This window comes from Scomber japonicus, chromosome 18 (assembly GCF_027409825.1).
Source record: "Scomber japonicus isolate fScoJap1 chromosome 18, fScoJap1.pri, whole genome shotgun sequence".
In the NCBI taxonomy this organism is placed as follows: domain Eukaryota; kingdom Metazoa; phylum Chordata; class Actinopteri; order Scombriformes; family Scombridae; genus Scomber; species Scomber japonicus.
In genome coordinates, this window is record NC_070595.1 from 5,866,473 (window position 1) to 5,881,366 (window position 14,894).

The 14,894-nt window shown below is 39.9% G+C and overlaps 2 protein-coding genes across 4 annotated transcripts in view; both read right to left on the reverse strand.

Annotated features, from left to right (window-relative positions):
* Positions 1–14,894, reverse strand: part of LOC128379506 (uncharacterized) — a 388,452-nt gene that overhangs the window by 301,174 nt on the left and 72,384 nt on the right. The window lies entirely within an intron of this gene.
* Positions 496–11,656, reverse strand: LOC128379486 (SWI/SNF-related matrix-associated actin-dependent regulator of chromatin subfamily E member 1-like). Of its 3 annotated transcripts, none has more exons than XM_053339122.1 (11): positions 11,605–11,656; positions 10,974–11,022; positions 9,269–9,312; positions 8,355–8,453; positions 6,239–6,319; positions 5,510–5,641; positions 4,387–4,558; positions 4,117–4,289; positions 3,776–3,877; positions 3,341–3,641; positions 496–2,679 (listed from the first exon to the last, which is right to left on the reverse strand). In XM_053339122.1, the coding sequence occupies exons 2-11, from the start codon at positions 10,978–10,980 to the stop codon at positions 2,246–2,248; spliced, it is 1,545 nt and encodes a 514-aa protein (XP_053195097.1). In that variant the 5' UTR covers positions 10,981–11,022; positions 11,605–11,656; the 3' UTR covers positions 496–2,245. The 3 variants fall into 3 exon arrangements, with proteins under 3 accessions (XP_053195097.1, XP_053195095.1, XP_053195096.1); XM_053339120.1 differs by having other exon boundaries at positions 6,227–6,319; XM_053339121.1 differs by having other exon boundaries at positions 6,227–6,319; positions 10,974–11,030; positions 11,605–11,640.

The following is a 14,894-nucleotide window of genomic DNA, read 5'->3' on the forward strand; positions in this document are numbered from 1 at the left end:
GAAAGTGCAGAAAGGGACACTTTTAATGGTGAGTAATTTGTTACACATTAAGTTCAATTTGATTTGGTCTGATTTAGTCTGTGGCGACACTAGTGCAATATGTTTAAAGGGGGGATGAGTGGAAGCACTGGGTGTTAGGTGCGACTGTTCAGTTAAGAGGGGCCCTTAGCAGAATTTTGCCTAGGGCCCCATGAAGGTCTGAACCAGTTCTGATAACAGGCAGCTTCAGCCTGTAGGAATCTTTACTGTCATACTGTTTGGTCATGTTCAATGTTATTTAACCCTCATATACTGTTCATATTTTCACTCATAATTAGTCTCTGTCTAGGGCCTTTGTGATTCATTGAAGACCAAAATTAAATATTAAATTGAAAAGTGTCACTCATATCAGATCTTCAAATGACAATATTGTTTATCACGATTATTTCTGAGATAATACGTCATCCAACAGAAGTAGTTATAGTGACAGAGCTAAGCAGAAAAAACTCAAATAAGTGCTGAAAGACTGAGAAATCATTTTTATTGGATAGATAAGTTCAGACAGTACAAAAGAAAGATGAAAAAAAAGAACAGGCATATTACTAAAAACAGTCCAATTCAAGTAAGAAAACAGTCCTTTAAATGCAGTAGACTGAGGTTACATTTGGATGAGGGTTAAACTGATAAAGTTAAATGGTTGTCATGTCAACAGGAATATGCAGTCCAAAAAAAAAAAAAAAAAAGCCTCAACTTGTAGGGAAGCTCTAACAGATTCTAATGTGATGAATACAATGCAGGTCATTTTAATGATCTGTATGTTTTTAAAAAAGCACCTTAGAGATATTACAAACTGTCAGTGTGATGTTTGAAGTGAAACACTGAAAAATTAAACCCCTCAACTAACTCCAAGTCTTCAGTAACTGTTCAAATACTTGCAGGATTATGGTTTGTAGTTAGTAAAGCATGCAGAATATACGTATGCGTGTGTGTGTGTGTGCATAAATTATTTAAATGTGGCTTTCTCCAGTCTAACATTTAGATCTGAAAATCATCACCCAGCCCAACTGAAACATGTTAGAAATGGCATCTGATTCAAGAATACAGGTTTAAGACTAAGACTGAATCTGTCTAAAAGGGTCGTACTAGATCTCTAAAAACACAAAGTTCGCAAATCACAAAATGAAACTACAAAATTCGGAGCCTTTTAAAGAGTGGGGGGGAGTAGGAAGAGGTTGCACTTTCTTTATCGCCGCATGATAAGTTACGCTTTCGGAGAATTGGGACTGCCCTAACGTGAATCGTGACGTAAAAACCTGTCGAGGTCGCAGAAAAATATAAAAAAAGGCTGATTTCTTTTAAAGGTTTATACATCATGACTGACTGAGTGAGGAATATACAGGTTTCAAACATTTCATCCACATCATGTACAACAGTATAAAGTCTACACAGTGGAGTTCTGAGGTCTACGTTAGAATAGATGTATGTATATGAAATAAAACAAACAGGCATCAGCAGGACTTCTTATGGTAATGGTTTATCCTGGTTTGTATCACAGATAATAAACTTTAAACTAATGAGAACTCTTCTCACAGTAGCAAGGTGATGGAGAAGGAAAAGAACTGTAATTTCAATTAATTCAAGCAGATGTGAACATGGACGCTGCTGACTGAAAACCGTGTGTGAGGATTTTTAAAAACACAACTAATGGGATAGACTGGTTAACACAGAGGAGCAGACAGTCATACGGAGGTTGTTACGTGTAGGGTTGGATAGTCATTTAGAATGTCTAGCAGGTCACTGGGCTTCATGCTTAGACATTTACTGCCTCTCTACTATTGTCCTCATTTTATACTAAACAAAAAAAAAAGGTATCAAGTAAGAAGAGGAATATCCTGGAGCGCAAACTCACATGGGTCAAAAACGTTGTACTCTTTGGTGACGTTTCAATGAATTCATTCACATCATCAGAGCAGAACATACTTACACAGATTTCTTGTCTAATTTCTCCTACAAGGTGTTTGTTCCAGCTGCAGGATGGTGACACCCTACATCCTCAATCACTCTTGTATGAAATGCATATTAACTACTTATTGACCTTAATAAACAAACAGACCCTCAAACAGCCGGAGCCTCTGTTCTGATAGAACCGCCGTACGAGTCCGTGTTGTCCGAACCTGCTGCGCAATTATGTCGCTGCTGTCCCCCCACCCCCCGAAGAGAGGGAGGGGTGCGGGAAGGTCTACGGCTATCGCTGTGTGTCTAACTATTACATATCATACTGTTGGCTGCTCTGGCTGGGGGGCAGTAGTGGTGGAGGAGGAGGAGGGGTTGCTTCTTCTGTTGCGGGTGGAGCCGGAGGTGCGGCGGCCGTGTTGGGGTTGCCTGCGTTGGGGCTGGCTTCCTGTGTGGCCGGGGGGTCTGAAGGTGGTGGTGGTGGTGGTGGGGGGGCGGCTGCTGTTGTGGCTGCTGTTGTGGCTGCTGCTGCTGCTCCGGTGTTGCTGTCTGAAGGTGGAGGGGGCATGCTGTTGCTGCTGTCGTCGCTGGGGGCGCCGCTGCTGCTGCTGCTGCTGTTAGGAGTGGTGCTCTCCCTCGGGGGCTCGGGGGGAGGGGTGGCTTTATCGGAGGCGGAGGATGGGGGGTCAGATTGAGGTGCCGGAGCGGGCTGGGGGTCTGAGGAGGGCTCTTCAGGTGTTGCTTCATCTGCAGAAAGAATGACGGAGAGATTTTGCTTTAAATCAAATTAACGTTGAGTGACAAACGATTGTTCTCAGTTTAGGATCGGTTAGCTCTGCAGTTACTTTCACACTTTCCACTGAGACAAACTTCTACAGCTCACAAACACAGCAGCAGTCAAAGGTTTGGATGAAGGTGTGTCCATTCTGACTGGTACTATAGTTGTACCTTTAAAGAAACTGCTCATTATTCTCCTACAACAACTAGTCACTGTAGTTTTTAACCAACACTTCTCAAACAACAGGAAATAGTGCATTTGTTGGGGACTATTTTCAGTGGCGGATTAACACACATTCAATACTCTTATCTATATTAATGGCAGCAGTACGATGTCTGATGATGACTGAATCAAAATAAACTACATTGTGTGTGTGTATGTTGATAGTAATGAATGAATGTGTCACGTAGGTATATATGTATGTATGTATGTAGGTAGGTATGCATGTAGGTAGGTAGGTAGGTATGCATGTATGTATGTGTGTGTGTTAGTACTTCACTTGTAACATTCTGCTTGTTTCTGACCTCTCCTCTTGAAAAGCTGCTCTTTCATCACTAGTGATCTCTAAACGTATGTTTTTATTAACAAAAACATTAAATAAAGGGTGTATAGGTGTAGATTTATATGTACCAGTCTCCATGGGTGTGGGCTTGTCCTCCTCCTTGGTCCCTGAGGTGGGGTTAGCAGTGCTACCAGCATTAGTGCTGCTCTGCTCTGCAGCTTTGTTTCCAGCTGCCTCCTGCTGCTGCTGCTGCTGCTGCTGCTGCTGCTGTTGTTGTTGTTGTTGTTGCTGAGCCTGCTGAGCAGCTTTCTCCGCCTGCTCGGCTGCCTCACGTTCTCTCTCCTCCGCCCGGCGCCTGGCCGCCTCTTCAGCGGCCGCCATCTCTGCTGCCAGCTTCTCCATGTCAACCTCCACCTTCTGACTGCACAGCTGCACAGAGGAAACACTGTTAGTAAAGCTGCTTCAACTACACTGTTCACCATCTGCAAATGAGCATTGAGTGGCTGTTTACTGATCTCTCTGCTCACTGAGGTGTGTCTAGGTAAAAAGGAGGAGTGTCGTACCCGCTTCAGTTCAGTGTTGAATGAGTCTGTGGTCTCCAGGAAGCGCCTTTTCTTGTCTTGGTGGCGATCCTCGATCTGTAGAAGTTCTGCCTCCAGCTTCCTCTGCAACAGACGACACACAAGTGAAAAACTGACACGTGTTCAACATAACATGCACATCCTCTAACATCATTCAAAGTTCATTCAAAGTAAAAAAATAAAGCTATTGAAGTCATATTAGAATCAACCTGGAGGTGATTAGCTTTTTTTCATCTTAATGTGATAAAATTAGTCTGTCATTACTGTAAATAGACTCATTATTATAGGTCAGCTCTGGTTCCCGGTCTCCTCTGCCAACATACCTGGTGCACCATGAGGGACTGGACCTGCCTCTTCAGGACCTGCATGCGGGCCGTGGTGACTACCGAGCGCACGTCTGGCACCACGATCTCGCTGAGGATGTCGCTGATGAGCCGGTGGTTCCTCTGGAAGCGAGCGGCCGCCGTGTGTTTCACAGAGAAGCCGTCGTCATAGTCTGAGCAGAGGGAAGAGAGACTTATAAACACTCTTTTTCTCATGTGTGCATTTAGCTTTTGGAGCCATTGTTAGTTAGCATGTTTTAAATGACTTGCCATCGGGGTCTTCGGCGGGCTGGATGCTCATGTACGGTTCTCCTTTGTCCATACGGCTCTGCCTCTGCCGGCTCTCCTCCTCCATGGCGGCCTCGGCTCGGTTCTTGGCGTTGACGTACGCCAGGTAAGCCGGAGAGTTGTGGTACGCCTTCAGAGAGTCGTTATATTCAATCTGGAACAGAGACAGAGAGAGATAATGATAAACTGAAGTAAATGTATAATGTGTATGTGACTGCCAAACAGCTTGACAGCCATTGCTCATCTGCTTTATCATGTAAGTATCACTGGTTAAAAGACAATGTTTTACACCTTGTGTGTGTGCAATCATATAATGGACCCTCATGTTTCAACTATTAAAACCTGAAGAGTTCGGTTTAGAACCTGCTCTATGTGTCAAGTGCCTTGAGATAACTTTGTTTTGATTTGGCTCTATACAAATAAAGATTGATTGATTGATTGACTTCCTACTCTTATTGCCTTTGTTTCAAACTGAGGGCTTTCTCACTGTTATACAAGAGAACATGGTGATTTTAGCCTGAATGAGTTCAACCACATTAATTAGCCATTCCTCATTAGAAGAGAGAGAGTCTTCAGTTCTAGAACCGCTGACCAGCAAATCATTTCACAACTAATTCTAATTCATGGATAGACAGAAAATAACAGGTTTTTATATATAGTGTTTTTATGATGAGTCAGTTGCTTTCATATTGATGTAATTGACTGAAAGTGTATTTAATAAGCATCATTTAGAATGTGTTATTTTTGACTCAATCTGATTATACTAGATCAGTATTTATTTTATCTACAGGCGTTTGGTGCATTATAAGTATTTTGGATTTACTACTGTACTTCAGTTCAACTGTGCGGTGTGTATACAAATATTTCAGTTAAAATGTGCAATAACAGTATCAAATCAGGTATATTACCATTTGACACCAATATTACTGTACTACACTGTACATAATGTTTTTTTTTTACTGTATTTTTTACTATTGTTTGTTTTATTGTTTTTTATTCTTTCTCTTGATGCAGACAGGAATGTGTTATATTATGTTATCTTTCTCTGGATCCAGACTACTAAGTCCAAGCTGGTTCTGTATGGACCAGAATCTTGTGAACCCACCTTCTCGGCTTCGTACTCATTCAGGTAGTCCTGTTTCTCCTCGTCGGTCAGGTCCCTCCACATCCCCCCGATGATCTTTCCGATCTCCCACAGCTTCAGGTCCGGGTTGGACGCCTTCACTTGGTCCCATACCTTTGGAAGTAACACACAGGCAAACACGTGCACGCACGCACAACCCAAAAACATATGGTCACTACTGGGCAAAACTGCACTCAACTGTAACTTAACTAGGCAAGGCAGGTAAAGGAAATCAAGTGCATAAAGCAAGAATATATTAGTCCCACAGTGTGTTATCTACTGTTAACTGGCATTGAAAGGTTTGCTGGATGGAATGGAATGGAAAAACAGCTCAAAAAAAGACAGAATCAGCAATTTGATGCCAATGTGAGTCGATTCTGTCTTTAAGCAGCATTCAGTGTTAAAGTTTAATGCTCACAAGCCAGAAGCGGGGGAAGAGAGGAGCACGACAAACGAGGGAAAATGAAGGGCATGCTCGGTATAGGAGGAAACATTGACAGACAAAACAAGAGGAGGCTACGGTAAAGCTGAAGGACAGAGAGAGAGAGAGAGAGGTTTTTTTAATAGGTGGCTGAGGAGGAGGTGGTGGTGAAGGCGTCATGGCTCGGCTGTTTTCCCAACCCTCAAACCCCCTGCAACCTTTCAGGGGGGATGGGAGGACAAGCAGTAAAAGCAGACACCGTGGATGTGGTGTCTTACCTTCCTGCTTACCTTCCGGCTGTACCGCATGTAGGGCATCAGCGGCTTGTCTGGAGGTTTGGGAGGCTTCGGGACGGTGATGCCTGTGGAGTTCTGCGGACGGAGGGGAGGAGGAGGGAAAAAAGGGAGAAAAGAGAGAGAAGAAAAGTGAGCGAGGAGACAACAAAAAGGAGAAAATACACACCGAAAAAACACATTAGCTGATTCTGATGAGGTCATGGTGAAGCTTGTGTAGAGGTAAAAATAAGAGGTGCATGTAAACGTGATGATACAGAAATGGTGTCAAATGGTGTAACCACAAAAGAATGATAAATATTCAACATTTTATACATCTACAGTGTATTTAAGTGGACTTATACTAATAATTACTAAAAATAAATAATAATAATATTAAAAAAAACAATTATAAAGTTATAATGTAAGATCATGCCAAACTAGTTGATGTGGTGTTTTATTGAGAATTTAGTGTTTTTAAGCAAGTTGAATTATTTGCTACAAAGTTTTTATGGTTACACCACTTAGACATTTTTGCCATAATCCTCTAATAAAAAAAATCTCTCAAAATGGAATAAAATTTGATGCTGGGTTCACAAAAAAAGAATGTGTGCAAGTTATTCATACGTTAAGAACATGTGTAGTTATTTGTTGCTAATTAAAATGTGCTTTATTTCACAAGTCTTATAAATGTAAATTAGAGTAAGTCCATTAAAGTGAATGCAGTGTTGAAGTTTGTGATATGGGTGATGGGTCAACAAAAAGGAACTAAAAAGTAATACACCTGCATTCAATGTTTACTATGTGAGGACACACACACCACTGATGTAAAAAACATTAATCATTCCAGGTTGCTTTTATTCTGAAAAAGCAGCGGTCGGTGTATTTGTGTCAAATGGTATGACTCTACATTACACTGCTGGCTGTGTACTCTTCTATCCAGCAGTAACACAGGTCCAGCTTTGGTTTGACCATTTAAAAAAAATACAGCAGATTAACATGGAAAGTTTTTCAAAATAATAGTATAGTATAATAGTCAAGATTTTTTGTCATGGCTGCTAAGGGATCTTGCGTTGGTTTGCAGAGATCTTTAGTTACAGCCTGAAACAGTCATTTTGAACACAAAAATGTAAAAACATTAACACAAAAAATGGTTGTTAGCCTGTTTTAAGTGACAAGCAGAAACACACACACAGAATTCATGCATCAATAAAAAAAACTGAAAAACACAAAAAAATAGGTGTATGCTGATATTTCTATCCTGTGTTCTGACAAAGCTGTTTTCCACTGTCACTTTAAACTTTCCTGCTATTTCTGCTATTTGTCAGAGACACAAAAAATTGAATAAATCTAACTTTTTATGTCTGACTGTTTTACTGTATTACTAAATACACTGAAAAGACTACATGGATCAAAATGACTGACAATGAAAACATCCCTTCTTACTTTCATTTACACATTCTAACTATTTTAACTATGCTTCTTTTGTCTTTTAAAGACCAGCATCACTTCAGAACGTCAGAATGAAAAGCCACTAACACCACATGATATCATTTGGGGTGTGACTAAAGAGTAACGGGATTCAATTTAAATACAGTTTTAATCCTGAAGATAAAGTTCACTTTTTGACAGCATCGTGCACTGTGGAGTATTTCTCTTGATGGCCGGGGGAGAGGATGGTGAATGCTTAAAAAAAGAAAGGGTAGGGGCTGTAAATGAGAAACTAAAGACAGCAAGACTATTAAATCAAGTGACGTTTGTTTCTCCCATTTAAACCCAAACTAAAGCAAGACTGATCAATAATTCTATCTAGATACCTCAGATCTCATCCTGATTACTAACACCAATTTAAATCACTGTTGCTGCCACCAGTTCCCTTCATCTATGCTTAAATGTTTGAGCAATCATCCATTAACATCTCGTTTCTCTCCTGTCTTTAGTCTTCATATACCTCCCTCTCCTTTATTTGATCCATAAACAAGCCTAAAAACCTCCCTCCACCTTTTCCAACTACTCATCTTATTATTTTGTGTTTTTTTTTAAATCACAATGGTTTTCCCATTTTTCTTCACCCCCCTCCCCTTCTTATATTTGCCTTTTTTATTCCTCCAGATCCCTCCATCAAATTCATTACCCTGCTGGAGCCTCCGGAGCTCCCTCCCAGCCGGAGGTTGTTGTAGGCCAGATGGCTGTAAGGGTTGTAGCCGACAAACCCTGGGGTGGAAGGCATTTGCTGATGGAAGACAAATGAGACAAAACACGAATGAGAAATGGCTCACAAACAAGAGGAGGAAGAGGGGGGAGGGGGAGAAAAAAACATAAATAAGTGAAAAAAGTGGGGGAGAACGTGAAAATATATATATTTATAAATGTGTCCTTTTTGTTTTGTTCTGCTTGTTTGTTTGTTTTGTTTTCCATGACGTCGTCATGTAGGGGGGAGGGGAGAAAAAAACAAAAAACTGTCCGGCAGTGTTGGTATTCAAGATGAGTACACAACATGTGATTGTTGTGTGTAACTCATATCACCTTGTAAGAAGCTCAAATGATCCTCTGTTAAGCACAAGTTGCATTCAATCAACCATGTGTCCCGTCCCACTGAATGTAAGGAGGTGAAAAGCAGCAAAACAAGTGGGTTTCTAGAAACAGTACACATTCACCTGCTGGTAGAAGATGTGCTAAACACAGCGATGTGATTTAGAGATTTCAAACCTTTCATCAGTTTACAGAAACTTGTAAAAAATGTTTTAAAGTAGAGGAGGAAACGTCTCAGCGAGGAGCTCTGATGACATCAAGTGGTGATATGATAGGAGGAAAAAAAAGCAGGAGTAAAAGCGATGATGGGAGAGTTGGGAGACGAGATTGGCGGCTACCTCCGCATGTTTACGACAGAGAGAGGAACGAAAGCAATAGAAAATGTGGAGAGAGAGAGAGAGCAAGAAAGATAATTAAAAAAAAGAAGAAAAAAAAATAACCCAGAAGAGTGTGTACAGAGCTAACGTGGCTCCTGGGCCACTAAACGCTGAGACTGGAACGGAGCTGGACACTTACTGTAGTTGGGGCGGGGGGAGGGGGAGGGGCGTACGACGGTCGCTCTGTGGAAGAAAGGGAAAAAGAGTTGTGTTGGTTACATATCAGAGCTGTGAAAAGCAATATGGTGAATTCAGTTGGGATGTTAAACCTCATTATGTCAGCTGAATTATTACTGTATGATCTAGACTAGAGCCAGACCCATATATCAATATCAGCATATATGTTGTCCAATATGCACTGATATTTTTATAGTTATATAGGGAGCATTTTATGTTCATTTTTATTTTTTTAATTCAAATTTATATACATAGATGTTTTATTATTGTATGCATTTTATTATTTGCAGGAATTTATAATGACTACATTCCCAGTGAAGTTTAGAGTTAAACTGTAAATGATCTAACCATTACATCTCTCTATCACAAGTGTTCGATAACCACATTGCAAAAAAAGCATGTGTTTTATGTATATATTGTCTATATATGTTTATCTGCTGATGTATTAATATCGGCTCCAAAATCAGTCAGGCTCTATGTGAAAAGTGTCTTGAGATAACGTTGTGATTTGACGCTCTATTAATGAAACTGCAGGGTGTGCCTTGTGTATTGAGACTTTTAAAAATAAAAGCACATAACCAAATAACATATTGGTTTAAAAAGAATGAATTTATTTGATTTCAAAAGGGCATTAGTCCCAAACTCAATACTGCTGACTGCCAGCTAAGGGCTTCTCCAAAATGTCAATATATTGTAGTTATTCCTGCTGTCCAACCTAAGACCATCCAGCCTGATAAACACTGTTACTGAAAATGTGGAAAGTAAATTTGATTGATAACCTGTTAATTTGGCGTTATTATCTCATATTTGAATTTATAGCAGAGCTGTTGGTATTGGATAGAATTAGATTACACAGGTGTACCTAATGAAGGCCAGGAAGTGTATATGACCACTCTGCTTTGATGAATAGGCATTAAAAACAAAACACAGGTTCAGTTTGATCTGTATCTTGCATGAGAGTTATTATTGCCCTTTGTGCTGATATCACTAGTGCTATCTCCCTTTTTAAATTGTCATTGTTTATTATAGCGCCCTCTTCATTTTATACTAAAAGGCAAAAACAAACATTGTACAGGGTTCCCACACATTTTTACCAATACATTTTCAAAACTTTTCCATAATATTTTACCCCAGTTTGACAAAGGGTCCTCCACCAAAACATTAACATTCTGGAGCCTTTTACCAGGTGTTTTGACACTCTGATCTCACTAAATGATGGGTGCATTCATAATTACATCCAGAAGAAGCAGTTGGCCCCAGATCACATGTTAAAAGATATTAAAATGCTAAAAGTATATAGATTGATGATTAGTATATTCATATTAAATGAATCTACTGCTTATTGACATTGTAAAAGTGTGTGCGTGTGTGTGTGTGTGTGTGGGGGGGGGGGGGGTATCCATGTTCATACAGCCTGTCTTATATCCGTTATCTTTGATATCAGATTGGTCCCTCCCTAATTCAAGGGTTTTCCACAACATTCACATATTTCCAAACCATTTCCAGGCCTGGAAAACAAGTTTTTCTCATTTCATAACTTTACCATGAATTTCATGACCGTCTGAACCCCGTGGGAACCCCGATTGGAAAATGAATTGCTTACAAAGCTAATCTATTAGCACTAACAACCTTCTTTAATACAGTTTATAACATTTGTGTTGACTTACTTGACATCGTGGCTGGATACTGGGCGATGGACTTCAAGCTGTTTCCATACTGGTTAACTTAACGTTAGATAAGAAAACACACGTCAGCTACATAAATTAACTCAACTACAATTACACCGTTACTGCACTTATTTGTCATTTGGTAAATAAGGTGGCAGAAAGAAGACAGGAAAAGATTCAAAGTGGCTGAATATAGATGCTAACCATTGAATGACTTACGCTACAATGGCTGAAGAAGCTTGAAAAAAACTAGCCTGGCCTGTTAGCCTGACTTGCCAACACAATGGAGCCGGTTGGAGTATAATAATATTGACATTCACATTCAATGTAATAGACATTAAGGTTAGATTCAAAACACAGGCGCACGCAGAACTAATATTTATTCAGTACGGCGAGCGCTACATTTCTGAAATGTGCAACGGTTTTTACCAACCTAGATAGCCGATGAAGCTAGGCTAACAGACAATACATGCTCCGGTTTCGGCACATGGAGGTAATTAACCTCCACCTACTGGTTAGGTTAGCTTATGGCGGACAAAATATGTTAAGGTCGTTTAACGTCAAAGCTAGAAAATAGTAAAAAAGTAATGTGTTCAAGTCATTCTAATGGAAACAACGTAAACATACATACTCAGTCGTCCTTTGTTCCCTCTGTAGGGCCGCTTGTTCCGCCTTTAGCTCACAAACCGGAAGTCTGAGTTTCTTTCAGGCGGGCGGAAATGATGTCTTCAGAATAAACGTACACTTGCTTCTTTTTTAATGGCGGGTGACAACCAGTGTTTGGTAGGGTGGATCAGGGTAATGTGGGACACTTTTTACAATTCTGGCTTGTTCACCATATTTATATAATCCAATACATTATATCAACACTTAATACCATTATGAAATCCTTGAGATGTTTGCTTGTTAAATCATTCATCAGTCATTTTTTTTAGATATTGTACTCAAAAAGAAAAAGGCACATATAATATTCCTTGTGTCAAATCATTTCAGAATTAAAGACCCACAGACAGGAGAGGAAAGTCTATGCAAAATAGTACTATCTAACGTATGTCCATGCAACTTATTAGGAAGGTGCTAGGGGTTGGCCATCTTCTACATTAGGGTTCTGTTATGAAAATTCTCTCAAAGAGGCACAGAGTCGCTGGAGTTTCAAGTGTTTATTTGTCTTGCAGCAAGGAGACAAGTCATATACAGCGGTACAGAGTTGTCTAACTAAATACATGAAGCGAAAGCTCTTTTATAGTCTTAATACATGAAGCTATGACAGGCGTCCCTTTGGTAATACAATGCTACTAATTTATGACATAGTATCAGGATTAAATAACAGGACACACCCTCTGGTTCTGTGAGAATACTATATTTCGGTACTTTTCCAGTCTTGATCAGTGGAAGTTCATACAGAAGTCAAACAGTTGCTACAGAGTACAGACTAAGTGAGAGTTCATATAGAGGTCATATGCAGAGTGCAGGCCGTGCTGTCTTAAGTGTAACAGACATATCAAACATAATAATAGCAATATTTTTCTAACAGGTTCCAATCTCCACTAATCACACATCAGTCTGCATCCATAATCTATCTCACTGCTCTTTCTACTTCTCTGCCATTTAACTTGTAGCTTTGATAAAGCCCTCTCACTCTCTCAGCAAATGCTGCTGCCTTTACTTTGAGGTGTGGTATGCCTTCTGTGGCTTTTCTAACATCATCAGCTGTCCAAGTAGGGCTGGGCGATATGGCCTTTTACTAATATCCCGATATTTTTAAGCCGTTTCACGATACACGATATATATCTCGATATTTTGCCTTAGCCTTGAATTAACACTTTGATGCATACAATCATGCCAGTATGATGATTCTACGTTTCTACATTAAAACATTGTTCATACTACATTAATATATGCTGATTTTAAACATTCATGCCAAAAGTGTAAATCACAACTAAACAAATTCATCAAAACTGTATTTATTAAAGAGTTATTAAGCAGTGGCACAAACATGTCATTTCAAAACAAATAAAGTGCCTTCTATGCATGATGTAACTAATATGACACATCAAAATAATATGCACATTTTGTGCATAATGCCACAAAGATATTTTAAAAGAAAAATATGCACTTTTGCGCAGGGTGTCACTGAGATGACATTTCAAAACAACACTAAATTAAAGTGCACTTTTTTTACATAATGCCAGTACAATATTTAAACAAATGAATACAATAAAGTGCCTTTTTCTGCATCATGTCACTATTAAACATTTCAAACAACACTAAATAAAAGTGCACATTTTGTGCATAATGCCACTAGGATATAAAGGTAGAGCTGTCTCTGCTAGGTAGATTATATCAAGTGTGTCGATGATCTTTCTGAATCCGGGCTTTTAACCACACTCACTGGGGCCATGTCTTTCTCTGTGTGGTGTGTTACTGCGGACGTTATCTCCTTCTGTTTTTCACTGTTCTAGTCGTATTGCTGTTCTGGAAAAAGAAGACGCCAGACTCAGTTGCGTCAGTGCTGGTTGCTTCGGCACTTTCTTCAATATGTCACTGGCCGGAGATGTGCTCTTGCAGAGTTTCAAGCACACATGGTGATATAACTTTGTTGTACTACCAGCTTTTGTGGTGACGTTTTTATGACATACTTTACATATTACGGTTTGTTGTTCAACGTCCTCCCTCTTGTACCCAAACCACCGCCAGATGATGGATCCTGAATTGTTTTTTTGGGGAATTAAATCTCCCTCCTCCACTTGTCCATATCACCTGCTGCTCCCGCGACCTGAGATCGCTGCTACTGCTGCTACATGCTGCCGGGCATATGACGTTGCACGCACAACAGAATGTGATGTACGTAACTAGGTGCGCTTGTTTTATCTCTCTGTGCGGAGAGATGAGAGAGTGAGAGAAACCTGTAGTTCAACGGGCCGCGACTAAAAACAAATTGAATGTATACTCGAATATTCACGATATAGTCATTTTCTACATCCCACAGAAAACAAGCCGCGATACATCGAGTATACTCGATATATCGCCCAGCCCTATGTCCAAGGTCTATACATACATGAAGGGATGTACGCCATCTCTTGGATTTGGCACTTGAATCATAAGAAATGCTTCCTTGCTCCCTGAATCATCATTGTCATAATAATACAGTAGTAGGCCCTACCTTCTCTTGTTCTTCTGTCGAGATAAATGCTTGTGGTGGGTGAAGAAGCGGATGTAGTCATAGGCCATATATTACACTATATTGCCAATGTTACCAGCCTCAAGCCTAGGGGTACCTGGGCCGGTAGCTATTTTGCTGCACAGCGAAAGATGTACTGTGGAGCAGTAAGCAACAACACATTTCAGTGGTGTGTTACTACCTCAAGCGCCACTTTATTCTGTCTCACCAACATGACGTACATCTCATCTCACACTCAATAAACCTATTAATGTATCGATAAGCAGCTGCTTTAGTCTGACTCTAAATGCATGTTATTACCAATACATAAATGGTAAGACAAAAAGTGAAAGCACATGCTGTGGCTACATTAATGAATATATAAAAATAAAACTCACTTGAAATAACTACATTGAAATAATCAACAACATTACATCCCCATAGCAACATGCTTATATGCATGTAATTTATCACTCCCTAACACAAATATACCAATGTACATGAACCTGCACTATCTGCTGGTGGCTATTATACAAACTACAGCAGCTATAAACTACAGTGCTACAAAACCACCACACAATGACAGATATCGTATTTCAAGTGCAGTCAATAAAAACTTAAAACTTACACTGTCAGAATGAAAACAATAGCTAGTGCGCTAGCTTGCTACATAAACATAATACATAACTCCGTTCAAACCCAGTACTTGAGCATTTTTAAAATGCACCCGCGTCATTAAATGATTACCCAATGTCTACGCA